This window comes from Centroberyx affinis, unplaced genomic scaffold, assembly GCF_046629955.1.
Source record: "Centroberyx affinis isolate AG114_WGS23_722 - 3 ecotype Tasmania unplaced genomic scaffold, CSIRO-AGI_Caff_v1 ptg000623l_1, whole genome shotgun sequence".
NCBI classification, from domain to species: domain Eukaryota; kingdom Metazoa; phylum Chordata; class Actinopteri; order Beryciformes; family Berycidae; genus Centroberyx; species Centroberyx affinis.
In genome coordinates, this window is record NW_027279252.1 from 62,899 (window position 1) to 79,007 (window position 16,109).

At 42.1% G+C, this 16,109-nt stretch overlaps 1 protein-coding gene across 2 annotated transcripts; it reads right to left on the bottom strand.

Annotated features, from left to right (window-relative positions):
• Positions 1-321: 321 nt before the first annotated feature.
• On the bottom strand, positions 322-15,176 carry LOC139643549 (rho GDP-dissociation inhibitor 1-like). 2 transcript variants are annotated; one of them, XM_071518722.1, is made up of 6 exons: positions 15,122-15,176; positions 5,725-5,920; positions 3,698-3,781; positions 2,908-2,984; positions 2,692-2,755; positions 322-2,263 (listed from the first exon to the last, which is right to left on the bottom strand). In XM_071518722.1, the coding sequence occupies exons 2-6, from the start codon at positions 5,912-5,914 to the stop codon at positions 2,061-2,063; spliced, it is 618 nt and encodes a 205-aa protein (XP_071374823.1). In that variant the 5' UTR covers positions 5,915-5,920; positions 15,122-15,176; the 3' UTR covers positions 322-2,060. The 2 variants fall into 2 exon arrangements, with proteins under 2 accessions (XP_071374823.1, XP_071374822.1); XM_071518721.1 differs by lacking the exon at positions 15,122-15,176 and adding an exon at positions 10,355-10,375.
• Positions 15,177-16,109: the final 933 nt, after the last annotated feature.

Consider the following 16,109-nt stretch of genomic DNA (forward strand, 5'->3'; position numbering starts at 1 on the left):
TAAGTGACATCATACTCCATTAATTCTACACTGTGCTATCTCCATGTCAAAGTTGATAACTTAATTGTACATGTGATTTAATTTAAAATGTTTTCTGTTCAATTAAAATATGCAACGTCTTGACTGTGTGGTCTGCTACGTTTAATGGATCAAAAGTGATTGTTTAAAGCTCCCAGGGCCTCACCATGCAAAGTAACTTGAATATTTGGGAACATATTATCAACCCAATATTTCTTAATTAGTTATGTCTAACCAATTAAGCTGTTATTTGGTTATTATACCTGTAGTACACGAGTCAGAATATAATAAAGGGACATGCAGGCCAGTCTGAACACTTTAATGTGGACAGCGGTGAGCACTAATCTCTAGGTAGCACACATCAAATCAAACCCAACCCATAGAGAAAAACAAGTCCATGAAACATGATCTGAATGAAGCCGTGGAACCAAATAGATCACAGATACATCACAGATTATGGAGTGTACAAAAACATTATGTATCAGGATAATTGTCTAATTGGAAACTCTGGGTCTGCATAGATGGGACCAAATGAAAACAGTCTCACTAGTCTATGTACTGGGTCAAAGGTCAATTATTGATCTTACAGACAACTTTTCACCTTCCGGATGTTGAGCACACATAACCAAAGTGCCCCCATGTCAGCAGAGGTCTACAGAGAGCAGCATGTGGTTGTAAGAGACTAGAGTCAGAGACCAGGCACCGTCAGTATTGGTAATGTAGTCGAGTGATACGAGGTGAGCTGTTTAACAGTCCTTGTGCTAAATACCTCACTTACCACAAAAGAGAAACGCACGGCCCTGGAAATATGGCTTCAGTGTGCAGAGAGATGACACTGGATATTAGAAAGCCATAAAGTATGATCTGGGCCAATGACATTCCTAACAAATATAAATGAAATTAATGGATTTAAAAAACGGTTCCTTTAACAGATCACCGGACATTTACAAGAGTGGAAGGGAAGGAGAAGGTGGTAAAGAGAGTTGATATGGCTGGTATCTACATGCAATGGCTTTCACATGCCATCCAACCTGAAATAAAAAGGCATTACAAGTGCTTAGCCCGAAACTCTGTCCGTGTATCACCGGCATTGTTAGAGCAGGCTCACATGATGGACTGGCAAATATATATTCTGAAGGCAAATGGCTCTACTAAGGTTTGTCTATTTCTTAATCACTTATAAGGGTTTTCTTTAAGGCCACATGGCTGCTAAAAGAACTGCCAGAACACCCTGATAAAGAGAGGGACAGCCGCAGCTACAGCAAGCGGTTACACTGCCTCATATGGGCCAGAGGTAATTAGTATACATTTGGTCCCCCTATTCTCTCAGCAGACTTTATAGGGTGTTAAACCATTTGTAATGGAGATGGCCTGAATTCCAAACAAATTACACAGACTCTGGTACAAATAATCTACTCAAAGGCTTTAGGAGGGCTGAGTCAAAGAGCCGTTTCCAGCAATGATTGCTCAATGGCCTTACAGCCGCCATGCACATACAGCAATGTCCCCTACTCCCTTTACAATGCATTCCAAGGCAGATCATGGTAGTCATATAAAACAACCTGAAAAATAAAAAAAATGAAAAGGGGGGAAAAGTGTGGAAGAAATGAAAGGGGAAGAGGGCAGAGGAGTTCACATAGCTGATCACCTATAACATCGAGCAGTTAACAGATAATATTTTTTCCTTATTATTTTTTTCTTTTATATACAAACAAACCATAACCACAAAATCTTGATTGTGCACAGTGTTTGCTTTCTCCATACATATATTTTCAAGGTTTAAAACTCATTGAGGTGGAACAGAAGAGAAGGAGTGTGTTGGGAGGAGGGATGAAGGGAATGACAAAGTGATTGGAATAAAAAAAAAAGGTAAGACTAATTGTAACAGTGGGGTAGATGGACGGAGAGAGCAAAACCTTAGTCACTTTAACGATGAATACATAATCAAGAAGTCGATCCAAACAGAAATAATGGAATGGTGGTAAGAGAAAGAAAGCGGGACAAACAGAGGGGGAAGTTGACGGTGGATGGCGAGGGGGAAATCAGTCTTTCCAGTCTTTCTTGATGGTGAGGTTCCACTCCCAGGAGAGAAGGTCGTTCTTGTCGTCGTCAGTGAACTTGGACTTGATGGCGTAGGTGCCGCGGGCCAGCATGCCTTTGGGTGCCTCCTCCAGAGGGGTGAGGAAATCGTACTCCTGGGTTGGTCTGGGCCCATAGCTGCCCACCATGTAATCCGACTTGTCAACTACACATGAGAGAAGGAGAGTGTAAGAATATAATCTGGTAGATCACAACTCCTAAAAGATGTAGCACACATCAAGATTTAGCAAAAGTGCAGATTTCACAACAGAAGAAAGGCTACCTCATATTTTACCGCTTGTTACTGAAGACATGTGCTAAATATTTAGGCCAGTAGAGAAACATAACTAGACATTCATTGACCATGGCCAAAGTAAACAACTCCTCCACAAACCTAAACATACCTGCAGCTATTACCATTCAACAGGAAAGAAGACCACTTGGGGCCTGGGAGAGCCAGGGTAATTTTAAATCCACGGCATGGAATTATTAACGCATTGGCGGCTGCTATTATATGACAGTCACATGCAAAAAACGCCAGAGAGGAGGCGTAGACAAGACAGAAGAGACGATGCAATATTAAGCCAGCCTTACTCCTCACTCCTTTCCTGGATGTTTGCTGGATGTACTTCAGGCCCGAAACGATTTCCCTGTTGACCTGCAAAAGACAACACACGTCACATCCTGTTGAAAACAGTTTCCCATAACAAAGATTGATCATTGCAGCTGGAATAACATCTCCATGTCTACAACAGCCTGAGATACACAAACAGAGGAGTCATGGTTCTGACAAAGACCAGGCTCTCGCACCTTGAAGCTGATCTTTATCCTGTACTCCACTCCTTCCTTCAGCACAAACGACTGCTTCTTATAGGACTCCAGGTCTCCTGGCAGGGCAAAGTAATAGAGCGGGAAAAGGCAAGTCAAGCAAGTGTGAGGACTGCTGGGAGATGCAACCTGGGCTCAGTTTGGAAAAATTTCCAAACATTTTTACCTAGTCTACATAAAAAGAAAAAAACGAACAAATAGTGATTTTATAGTTTAGCTTCACCAATGTGAGAGAAATTACATTTTCAAAGACAGAACTGGGACGGTATTTTCATGTTTTCCAGTACCCTGTAGTAAAGAAACTGGCCACCAGGTGGCGAGCACAACTCTACTGCTCTCTGCCTGTTTCCCTGGCTGTAGTTCAGAATGAGGACCATGGGAGGGCAGGAGTGCCTCATTAACCCACTTACACAAGAATCATGTCATTACTAATTGGCCAACTAACGACCCAGCGGGTCATTTGGTCTATAGTTGCAAACAGAGATGAGAGTGATTACTGTTCATAATTAATGTTGCTATGAGGTCATTCCTCTAGTAAGTCTGCTGTACCAAAAAAGACAAGCCCTTACATGAGGGCTTTCACTCCCGTGCATTCATGTGGAAAATATTACAGGTGCCAACTATCAAAGGTCTCTTTTTACACTAAAATCTGCTCTAGCCTTTCAGTTTTGTCTGGAGTCCAAGCTCAGACAGACCCACAGGTTCATTTTCGGATGCTGGAGAGAAACATGCCTGCTAAATACCAGTGCAACTACCATGCTGCTCTACTCACCCAGCAGGTCAAGGGTCAGGGCATTGGGTGCCGTCTCGCACATCAGGGTCAGTCGCGTCACCTGGACGTTGGCAACGCCAGGATCTAATGAGACACAAATGGCATAGAACATAATTGAAGGGTTGATTTACAAAGCACTAGATCGATTTTTTTGGGGAAAAATCATTATCATAAGTTCAGCATTCAGTAGCACATAAGTATAGAGGATCCAATTTGAAAAACTGTTACTTTATTGGGCATTGGCTACATGGACAAGACTCATTGCTAATTTTGTTATTTCCGTAGGATTTGTTGACGATAAGAAATGCATTAAAAAACACCAGCCATATCCAAGTATGCTTTAAAAATAACTCTAATTTCAGTGTCCCCCCCCAAATGGTGGATCATAAAACTCACTGATCAATTATAAAGCGGTTTGATAAAGATACAGTAGGTTTACATGGAGGCTGCAACTTGATTACTCTGTGAAGCTGGACTGAAGTGGTTGGACTTTTTGGTTTATGTGTAAGAAAATCACTGACCGACGGTTTGCAATAACACGTGCTTAGTCTGATTGAATCAATGTGCTTTTTATCATTATCCCTTGAAGCTTTTAATTCCAATGACAAATGTCTAAGCACGGAAAAAGACATTCCTCTTCTACCATCAACACACCTTTTGGGTTATTACACAATGAAGTGTATATATTTTGGTGGCTGTAAATATATCACTGTTGGCAAGAAAATGTTGAACATTCAGTTCCTCGCCTTTGGAGTGACAGTTGTGCCCGCACTTCTAGGATTAAATCCCATCGAACCTTTCTCTCCTGTTGTCTCCCTCTCTACTTCCCCACTGTTTGAATAAAACTATACAAAAACAATAAAAGGTGAGTGGACTGCCCACTCTCCTTTAAGAAAACATCTCAATGACTTATGATTATGCTTTGCAGGAAAAATATATATGCAACCCAAAGCAACAAGTCCACAACATCAAAGCCATCTGACAACAGACAGTCCAGTCTACAGATCTCTGTGGGAAATGAGCGGACTACCATGAGTCTTGATAGCACAGCTCTAACAAAACCCCCTGGCAGTGGCTTGACCTCTTTTCCAGCTCCCACACAGTTTGATGTGGGTGTCAGGCTCTGACCTGCCATCAACAAAGGCAGATGCCCGGGGGCTATGGTCTCTGTCTGAGGAGGCATGACTGTCATTAGGTTGCTAGAGCACAAGGACAGGGTCAACACAGCCAGTCTGATGATATTCAACAGGGTTCCTAGTAGATTTTATCTTTCAAAATCCTATACTTTTTCCAGACTTTCATTTCTTGGCTCCATTTAACGATTGTGTTCAATATGATGTATAATGATAGTGATTGGATAATACGACTGTCAACAAGGCCATATCACCCTATTACTGAAGATTATTCTACACAAAAGCAATTATTATGACGCTGGATGCAATAACTACATAAAATGTGTGGTCATATGTATTTTGGAACTGAATTTTTTTCCCAAACTTTTCCACGCATTTAGTATACTTTCCAAACCTTTCAAGACCTATACAGGAAACCTGATCTAACTGTTTTGTCCACCAGTTACAGTGGCAGGTTCAATCATCTATGTGTTGAAGAGAACTGGACCTCCAAATGATTGTTGTTTACCTACCAAAGTGGCTGGCAGAGCAGAGAATCTTAGCAGCCACAGAAACAAAAGTTACAAGCATTTGGCTAATCGCTGGCATTAATATCCCACTTTGGTACACATACACACACTATACTTTCAAAGTCATAATATAAAATGCCTACTGTGTGCTGGAAGAGTAAAACAAGTAGAGGAGAGATAAAAGTAAGCCTACGGTTTTGTAACAGATCAGCGTATTGGTGAAAGAAATGAAAAGATAATGTGTGATTGTGTGCATATCTGTAAGTGTGGATAGTGAATAGCTGAGGATATATGCGCGGATTTAAATGAGACAATGAGACAGACAAGCATTACTTCATGTGTATGTGGGGGGTGTGTGGCTCCATCCATACCACTAATTACTAACCTGTGACCACATCAGTACTGCCCAGTAAGGCCTCCTTGTACTTGCGCAGGCTCTCGTCATCCTTGTCCAGCTCCTGGATCTCCTGTAAGCTCTTCTGGGCTGGGGCTTTGTAGTTGACCCCACCTTCGCTCTCGTCGTTGGCTGCTGCAATGGCTGCCAGCTGCTCTGGAGTAGGATCCTGCTCTGCCATGGTCTGCTGCTCACAGTGAGGAAGAGGCCAAAGAGAGTAAGAGAAAGACGGGAAACGGGAGCGTGCGGGGGCGAGAGATGGAAGATAAATAAGGGAATGAAAGGGGTAAAGCGGAGAGAAATAAAGAGGAGTGATTAGTAAGGATTGAAAGATGGCAGAAGTCCACACAGCAAATCACTTCCCATTATGTTCTTTACTGTGCTTTAATTAAATCTGATCTATGGTGCAGGGCAGCACCTGGTTATTAGACGTCCAGCTGCTTGATGATTATTATGGATTTACATACTTATCCAGAGGGAAACCTCAATGAACTTTCTGCAGTCTCAATGCCTCAGTGTATGCTAACACACACACACACACACATGCAGGCACAGACATACAGACCAATACAGACATGATATGCTGGCTCTCACAGTCTAGTCTAGGCTTTGGAGACAGTTTCTATGGAGGCCATACAGCAGAGACAGACAAAATGGGGCAACACCATGCATGTGAACTGCGAGAGTGAGCCGTGGAGGAAGGTCTAACTGCAGATAATTATCTGAGCTCCAAACTTTACTCTCCTTCTCCGTCTCTCCTTCCTCCCTACCTCTATTGTTTCTGCACCACCAGGGACTGCTGTCAGGCTTCAGTTTTAAGCCAACAGGAAAACAGCTGTGCTAATATGGCTATCTGCACCCAGCTGCACTGTATTACCAGTCGCTACCGATTAGGACTGAGGAAGCTGATGCTACGCAGGAAACGGACAGGATGACATTAGGCGATCATCTTCCTCAATGTCTGAGAACACAGACGGATTGAGAGGAGGGTTACAAAACTTAATCATGAATTGTTCTCATAAAATACTGTGGAAAAACAGCCATTTATAAATAACATCTGGTACACACATGCATGGGCAAAGCTCATATAAAGCTGATGAACACCTGCAAAAGCCAAGAGGCAGCTGGATGGCTGTGCTCTCGTTACACTGGCTCTGTGTGGTCCACTCTCCGTCTGCCTTTATCTCTCTTCTTGTTCTGCCTGCAGAGTGACTTCTCCTTATGTAAACTACACACTGCAACACTGTAAGCTAAACACACTCTGAAGTCTTCATTGCAGTTGAGCTACCTAAAATAATTATTTTGTGCCTGTCAATACAAGTGTTGTTAGTCTGTCTTACGTAAGCAAAAATCAATAGGAGTCATAAATTTCTTTAAAAGGAGAAGTGATACTAGTGGTGAGAATAATCAGGAAATAAAACAGCATTTATGGGATGAGTTAAATTTTGATTTGTTCAATTCAAAATGGAAATATAATATGAAATTATTTTGCCAATGACAGAACATTTCTCTCAATTAATAGGCAACTAGGCTCTCAAACCGCTCATCCCAAATGTTTTCAACATGTAAATTTCGAAGGAAATCTACTTCCTGATTTTAAGTGAACCCAACCCAGCCATACCGTCAAACTGCCCTAACTTCACTTTTGTTGAAGAACCTAGACAGACCTTTACAGGAACACAGCAGAACAAAGCTAGACTGGGGATGATGTGATCAAGTCTGTGCACAGGAAACCACATACACAACAATGAGACAGGAAACCTATAGGCCAGGCAAGGCTACATCACACATTATGTAGGCCTTTATGGGCAGAGTTAGGCTCAACATGGCACAACAATTGTTTCCTCATAAAAATCTACTTATAATCCCTTCATATTTGTTAGCTACAAATATCCTAGTAGTGCAAATCAATGTTAACGTGAGCGATATATGTCACAATAAAACAGGCTAGGCAAGCTGAGAAGCACTGTAGAAGATAAATGTTTTAGGGAAAGGTTAACATAACCGACAAATGCAAACTCACAGGCCTACTACTAGATGGGAGAAATAGACTGATAACTACTGATACATCGTAAGGGAGGCTTCAGATATTGAACACAGATGTTACTATCCCACTATCACAACTCACTGTAAATCACAACTCAACACACTATCAGCAATCATTGCAACACAGTAAATCACACCACTGCAAACAGAAATTCAAGGCAACTCTCAACCCACATGTCCCTTGCCTTCAGCTTCAACAAACCACACACAAACTGGTTTGACACTCTGTCCAACCTTTTTCTCTGTTGTATTGTGCCTTGCATATACAGTTGGGCATTAGCCAGGCAGGAACTGAGAGCACAGCACCATTTTTCCAAACGGGGCCTCTGCACTCCCATAAAAGCAGAAATTCCTTTTCTGCCAATAGTGTGTTTTGGCAGGTCAGCTGTGAGTGAATGTCTCTGGTCGGCGAGAACGAGTGAGGGGCTCCCCACTGGAGTGAGAGGGGAAAACAGGACCAGATAACTAGGGTTGGGCATCATTTGGATTTTAACGATTCTGATTCTGCTTATTGATTCCGGTTCTTAACGATTCTCGATTACGATTCTTTGAGGGGCAGGGTCAAAACAGGTCACATGCTTATTTCACAGGAAAAAATTTTAATATGACTTTACACAAGTCATATTCAGAAACTTCTAACTTGTACGCACATTTAAAAAAACAATAAAGACCCGGGTATTTTTCAAAGTCTTTGTAAGAGTCACAGTTCTCACTCTGACTCCGGTATGGCCGGTATGAAGAAAGGTATGTATGTTGTCTGTCTCTGGAGCTGTATGTGCGTGTGTACAGTTCAATCCTACCGCACTTGAAGTAGGTGTGGAATATGTGTTCCTTAGTTCACAGTCTTCTTACTGCAGACAACAGGTTCTGTATCTTGTGGGCTGGGCTCGCCATCCAGTGCTGGATCAGTTCAGAGAGCTAATACTTTTAGTAAAACTTGATTGCAGCTAGCGGACTTCTAGATCGCTAACTCTTTCAGCATAACTCAATGGAGTTGAACATAGCGAAAATTAGCATCACGGCTAGTGGACTTTTAGATCACTAACGCTTTTAGCATAACTAAACTAATCTGCATAACTAAGAAACAGGAAACTTCTTCTTCTTCTTCATTGGTTTTACTGGCGAACTACAAACCAAAGGTGCATGCCGCCACCACGGAAACTGAAACTAGCGCGAGTGAAATTTGTTTAGGAACCGATAAGCAGAATCGAAATTAAAATGATTCCTTTGGAACCGGAATTTTGGAACCGGTTCTAATTTGGAACCGGTTCTCGATGCCCAACCCTATAGATAACACAAACTTGCCCTCATATCATTTTTCCAGTGTCCATTAAGTATTCTTTCTTTCTCTATTCTGGTCCTTGTGGTACGAGCCCTCTCCCATCCTAAGGTGCAGTGTGGAAAGGACGATGAGGTGGAGTGACAGAGCGGCACTGTGACATATAAGAGGGACATTTACTTTGGGAAGAGTGCTGTGACTCTGTGCTGCTGCTTTCATACAAACACGCAAACTAATACGGCTACAGCTGGTGTAGATAGAGCATCTAGTAGGCTTATGCTACATTTCAGCTACATCAAGTACAAAAAGATAGGACTTGGAGACAGAGTGGATAATAGTAACTTCATGAGAACTTGGATGATAAGCTACATTACTATAACAAAAAATGCAAAAAATCATTTCAGTGATGATTGTGATTGCCAGGTTGCAAAACTACAATGGATTGCATAAAGCAATCTTGAATGTAGCTAAAAGAACTAACACAGTGTTTGTATGATGGTCCATCATATAGGCTAGCTATATCCACTGCTTAGCATAGTGCAGCTTCCCTGCACCAATCTTCCACTGACAATGTCATCACGCTTATCAACACGACCAATGGTGGACTTGACTGTGCATTAGCAATTTAAGTACAAGCTGTTTATACGTGGCATATTCATTGTCTGCACATTGCCACATCACTCAGAAATGCCATCTTAACCAAGCATGAAATTGCTGATCAGGTAAATTAAAGGCCCGTGGGCTCAATAAAATAGATTAGTTTTAACAATATCAACATTACCACCTTCATAATAATACATTCTTTCTCTGGCTGACTCTGCACAAACACAGGCTGCGACTAACTCACCACATACTAAGCTGACAGAAATAGGCCTAGCCATTGTTTGCTCCTGATGACTGCCAGGAGGACAACACCGAGGTCATGAGATCATGACAAGACTGGACCTTCTGTTGAACCTCTCAACCTCTGTATCCTAACCTTTACCTGCACAGTGTTGCATATAACTAGCTCCTATGGGAGGATAATCTGTTCGTTTGATAGGGCTCAGCAGCACAGCTTTACAAACACACTAGGCTTGGGAGCAGCTGAGACTTGAGATTAGGCCCGTTCCTTAGCAACACCGCTAGAGCAGTAAGATTATGGAAGGTAGGATTATGACTAATGAGGCGTCTGGGGACAGCAGAGGAAAGTGTTTGGAAATGTGATTGGTGACATATCAAGAGGATACTCCTGACAAAAGTCATTAGTGTCTTTGAGACGTTTAAAGATTATTCATTGTCAAGTTCAGCGAGGACCTGGGAAGCCTCCTGAGACATACAGTAAGCCTTCTTGGAGTGGAGGGGGTTGGACAGGTGGTGAACAGGGGGACTGCTCCTTAAGGACAGTTTGTAAAAGAGACAACCCATCTGCATACATGTTGAATCTGTCTTAAACTCATAAATCCACATAGATACATAGCTGTAGACCTACATTCTCTCATCTGACCTCTGTCTTGTAGCCTACTGTTGGTCATACACTGTAGGCTACAGGCCAGGCTCTCACAGGGAGGAATACATAGGGAGGAACAAAAAACAACACGGCACAGGGTCAAGCAATAGCAACAAGTAGCCTAGTTTGTGTGTTACGTTGTCATCCAATACTGCAAATCTTGGCCAGTAGCCCTCCTCAGCAGCGACACAGCTCACAATCCAGCAAGGAAATGGATCATATTTTTCCCATAACACAAGACGGAATATGGCAGCAGCCAGGAGTAGAAAAAGATGATAATAGAGGCTTTGTACTTGCATCAGAAATCTCAAGTAACCAAGCTGGCGCCATCTTGAATGTCCATGGGAGAACTTATCATGTGCAAATAATTGATAAATATATAACAACCGGGCTACAACAAGAGAGATACCTGAAAAGATACAATTTCGTTTGTGGACATACAATAAAATTATAGCTAAAGTGAAAGGTCTCATATGGTAGATTTTGTGACACAGTAAACTATTTTGCATTTTGCCTTTTAACCCTCATCCCTGCACCACAGCACTATGGGCTGTAGCCTGATTAGTCTCAGCTCAGTTAACTATTCAGCAGACTAACTTAGCGAACTAACATATGGACCTCCAATATGGCCGCCAGAGGGCGAGTTGTGTCACCTGAGTCACCTTAACTGAGAAATGGTGAACTGTAACTCTCACAACTCCTGATTAACACCCTGAGCCACTGTTACTAGGAACGTAGCACATATTAACTCAGAGACAATGGGACATGCGGATTAGATTAATGTTGCTTTGCTAAAAACCCTGACTGAATTGGCAACTGTTGTGAAGCGCCATTTAGCTCTTGGCTTCACCTCCCTACTGAGATGTCACTCACAGATCTATGGCTGCTTTGATCCTCTCTGGTCTCTGTCGGTCTCTCTCATGCAACACTCAGTGAGAGTGCCTGAACCTTTGCATTTGTCCCTTTTCTCCACTGGATTCCCTCTTTGATGTGTCCTTGTGATGTTGCTTATAGAGCTGGGCGATATGAATTGTCTGGCTTAAGCTGTGTGGAAATTGGGTTAGTACATTCCCTGGCAATGTACCAACCCAGCAAATGTACCAACTCAGAAATAATTTGCTCTGCATTTGATTGTATCTCCATCCTTTACAAAATATTTTTCATGCAAAGCTTGTATACAACTTGATCCAAATCCAGCTAGCTTTCCAATATCATCTGACTTGAATCCAAACTGCCAAGCAGCTCCAGTAGACAATTTTTCTTCATTCAGTACTAAGTTCTGTGGTTCCTGATTATTGAAAGTGTGCGTAATGCAGAATTGTTGAAGGAGTAGCCTAGTTATACGCACATCACGTAGGTGCAAGGCTATCAGAAGAACTGTGTCAATGAATAAAAGGAGTAACGCCTGCACACTTGCACACTGGTTTTGAGATCCTCCTTGGATCTTCGTCAGGTCAAAAAACTTTTTTGACCTGACGAAGATCCAAGGAGGATCGAAACGTTGTCACCAGTAAACTTTTGTGGCATGGAGCAAGTGTGCAGGCGTTACTCCTTGTATTCATTAATGCAGAATTGTGTCATGAAATCAGAGCAAAATTTAAATTTATGTACTTTGCAACATTTCTGTTTACTCTCAACTCCCTGTCAAGCCTACAAATGGCTTTTTTGGAGATATTTTAACTCAGTTTGGACTTGCCGTTTCAACCAACAGCAGACTCAGGATCCCATTGTCTGCGGGTCCAAGTACTATAGGTATGTAAGAGACAAATTATATAGCCTATAGGTCCAAAATTGCAGAACTTATCCTTTAACAGAAAAGGAACATAGATGACTGAATGTGATACCTTGAACTTTTTCAAATACCTTTTAATCTGAGCACTACTAGCTGAGTTCAAGAGTGCTCTGCAGTAGCAGGCTGCCATTAGACCTGCTTCTCTGTCTAGAGATGACTGCAAGCTTCCTTCTTCTAGTGAGAGCTTGATGACTCATATCCTTTAGAGCGCTAAAACCATAATCTGCCATGTTGAAGCTCAGGTCATCCTCTTAACTTTACCTATGAGGCTTTTTCAACCTGATCAAGTTTCAGGGATATTAACTTTCTATAAATTAAAGGGACAACACTGGCTTGATGTAATATCAGCAGACAGACCCATGCTGGGTCCAAGTAAGCTGAGGACGCAGCATTAACACATACCAGTGGTTTGAGGAAGTGTTGCACCAGGAACTCCTGTGCAGAGCTGATGCAATGCAGAGGAACTCAAACCCCACAGAAACAGGGAAGGGAGTATAGAGACGAACTAAACAGAAAAAGAAAATAAATGAGACTGAGAAAACTGGAGTAAGAGAGGGATATAGAGACAGGGAGACAGAGAGAGAGAGAGAGAGAGAAAGGCGGCTCCAAGAGAAAAAAGAAACAAAACACGATTCTATCCCAGGAAAGACCAGAACAAATAGGAAGCATTAAAAATAGCTGGTGAGAAATCCCTGTGTGTAGCAGCAGGAAGCCGGGAGTGAATGGTAGAGCCAAGGTGCCAGCTGAAAGGTCAGGGCTTCTTCCCCTGCTCTGTGCGGGTTTCAGTGACATGCCCAGATTCTGTCTGCCTCCCCTGGCAACAGCCCCGGTAGAGGTGGTGGACACCGGGCAATGCAGGATTACAGCTGTATAATGGTTCCGTTCAATGATGCCACCAAACTGATAGCATACAACGGCCGGTATGAGCGTGTTACATGTGAATTCAAAAGGTCCAGCACCCGAGCTTTAGGCCTAAAAATCGCTGGCAAAAATGAAAGCACATGCTTATTTTAAACCTCATAGCTAAGGACTACCAAAATATCTGTAAGAGGAGGTGCTTATGAAGGCCGCCGTTCCCCGAGGGGCGACTGTTGTTCCAGCTGAGGAGGACTGCACAATGTGAAGGAACAGCAAAGAAAGGCTAATCATTACTAGCCAACACTGGTCTGTGTGTGGGGCGGCTGGCTAGCCTCCCTGTAGCTATTCCCCCCGTGAGCCTGAGCTAAAACAGAAGGGGGCCGCTCCATGGCAGGCTTGGAGAGGTCAACAAAACAGACCGAGCCAGAGACAGATAGGGTTGGCTCGCACAGAAAAGGAGTTATCCGTATTCCTGTGTATTGTCAGTGGTAAAGTACTGAGATTCTTCATTAAAAGTCTCCACGCATCTATCATGTCCCCCTCTCTCCTATAAATCTCATTCGCTTCCATTCTTGCACTCATACCTTCACTTCAAATCTTAGCTCTTGTCTTCTTTAAAAAAATATATATAATGCCTTTTCTGCTTGGCTCTTATTTCTTTAATTGTGCATTCTAACTACACACCAGTATGTGTAACATTTTATAGTCTGTGGCTTTGACCCTTGCACTCCTCACTATCGGTTGCTTGTAATGTTGGCAAAGATGATGGAGGAATTTAAATTTATTGTACCAATGCACTCTGTCGGCTGAATGGCTACAATAAGACCATAAAACCTTGGTGATTTCTAGACCTACTTCGTTCCTGAGACAGCCAAGACAGCCCACTCAAATCAATCAGCTCAAATCACAGAGATAGAAACTGCAAAATGAGACACATGGCTCCTGTTGCAAAGCTGCCATTTCATAGCTACGCATCTTGAAATGCTGGAGCAAATGTAGAGATCATGATAAAAAAAAAAAGTAGGCTACTTCCTTAAAGTTGTCTATTTTCCGAGGGGGGAAGAAAGATCCTCCAGGTCATTCATCACACACAGGAAGCAAAGGGAGGCTTCGCAGACAGTTCGGGTGAACTGTTACTGAAACATTTCTCAAATATTCATCCAAGCGCATATATATCAGAGAGAGGCAAAGTAAAAGTGACTGTCACATCAAGCATCTTTGATCTCAGTGCCGACCTGTCTCTACTTCAAATGTTGAAAAGAGTGAATTTGTCTGAGATTCGGTCGGAGCCATCCGGTCTACCGTTACAGTACATTTCAAATCTCGAACAGACCTTTGAGATCCAGGAAGTGACAGAAAAATGTCTTATCCCACATGACAGACTCTAGTCATACATTAACTGAAGTTGGTATAAGTGCCGAACTGTTGATTTTTATCCATAGGTCAACACATACAGGTACTGTGTGGATATAAATAAACAATACTTAATCAATTCCGCGGATGCCTTGACATTACCTGACGGTCAAGACTGGCAGCACAGATCACGGAGATCAACTCCCGGTAGTTAACGGCTAACGATAGCTGCTACACACTTCATAACTTTGCAACTACTAACAGGCTAGTAACGTTAGGTGAATAGTTTGATACACCAATTCAACCACTACCGCAATACAATAAAGATAGTCTAAAAGATACAACAACCATCGCTGTTGGAAGTTGTTCGTCGGTTTTCTAACAAGTTGCTGTGGCACCTTTTACAAAACGGATGCACGCCTAGGTGGCAAGGTTAGTTCATATCTACCTTCTCAACTATTGCAATTTGTCCACCAAACTGTCCTACGAAGCCGTAATAGCTCTGAGATGTATGCTATCCAATCAAAAAGTATTATTTGAAGAGTTTATGAACTGTTTTATCATCTCTTACCGTTGCTGCTGGTGCTGGGATATGCGCCTCTGAATAGCGGTGAGAGGGAGTAAAGCGGCAGCGAAATCTGAGTAAAGCTACCAAGAATAGCGGAGCCAACTTCCTGTACACTGCTTTCAAAATAAAAGTGTTTATATGGCTTTTTACATGAGATGAATGGGGAATTTCAAGTACTAGAAGAGATACTTGCCCTTATTACCACGCAAATTGTTCTTATATGATGATAGATTGGTATTTTCATCTTTTAATACATACATGATAATACATGTTTCATGTAATATCATTTGGCAGCAAAACATCCAAACCCACTTCCATCAATCAGATTTCTGGGGATAAATGGAGCAATAAATGATGACCGACAAAATATTTTTATTTGGTTGATATGATCGATGAAACCCATTATATTGTAAGTGCTACCATATATGGCTGAAATTGCACTTCCTGCACTGTTCAAGACACAAAAGCACAATTCAAACCAAATTAAGTGAAGGTATTACCCAATTCAGGAAAAGAAATACAAGAATTAAAGTGTTCCCACAATGTCAAAATTGTTATTCTTGAACCATATTTTGTGTGAACTTATATTGCACTGCCAATGTACATACATTTAAAATGGAAAGGATTCAAAGCAAATGTCACATCCTGCTATCCAGGAGTATTGATAGAGTACAAAGTATGTGAATTTAAAGCTTTTACCAGGTCAAAAGGGGTCAAAGGGCTCCAAAAGGTCACCAAAATGTAACGGTGGCCTACATAACATTATTTGCAAGATAAAAATGTGATTCACGCTTTAATTTTGAAGAAACAATTCCTAAACCGGAAACTGCGTTCGTTTGAAGTATTGGTAACTTCACAGAATTTGAGTTGGGTTGGTTGGGTTCCGTAAAGTCACAACACGCTTCCGGGAAAAATGACGCGTACGACACTCGTGGGCATGGGGGCGCAGTCCATGCATGGTGGACTACAGGTGGGCACTGCTCACACTGCC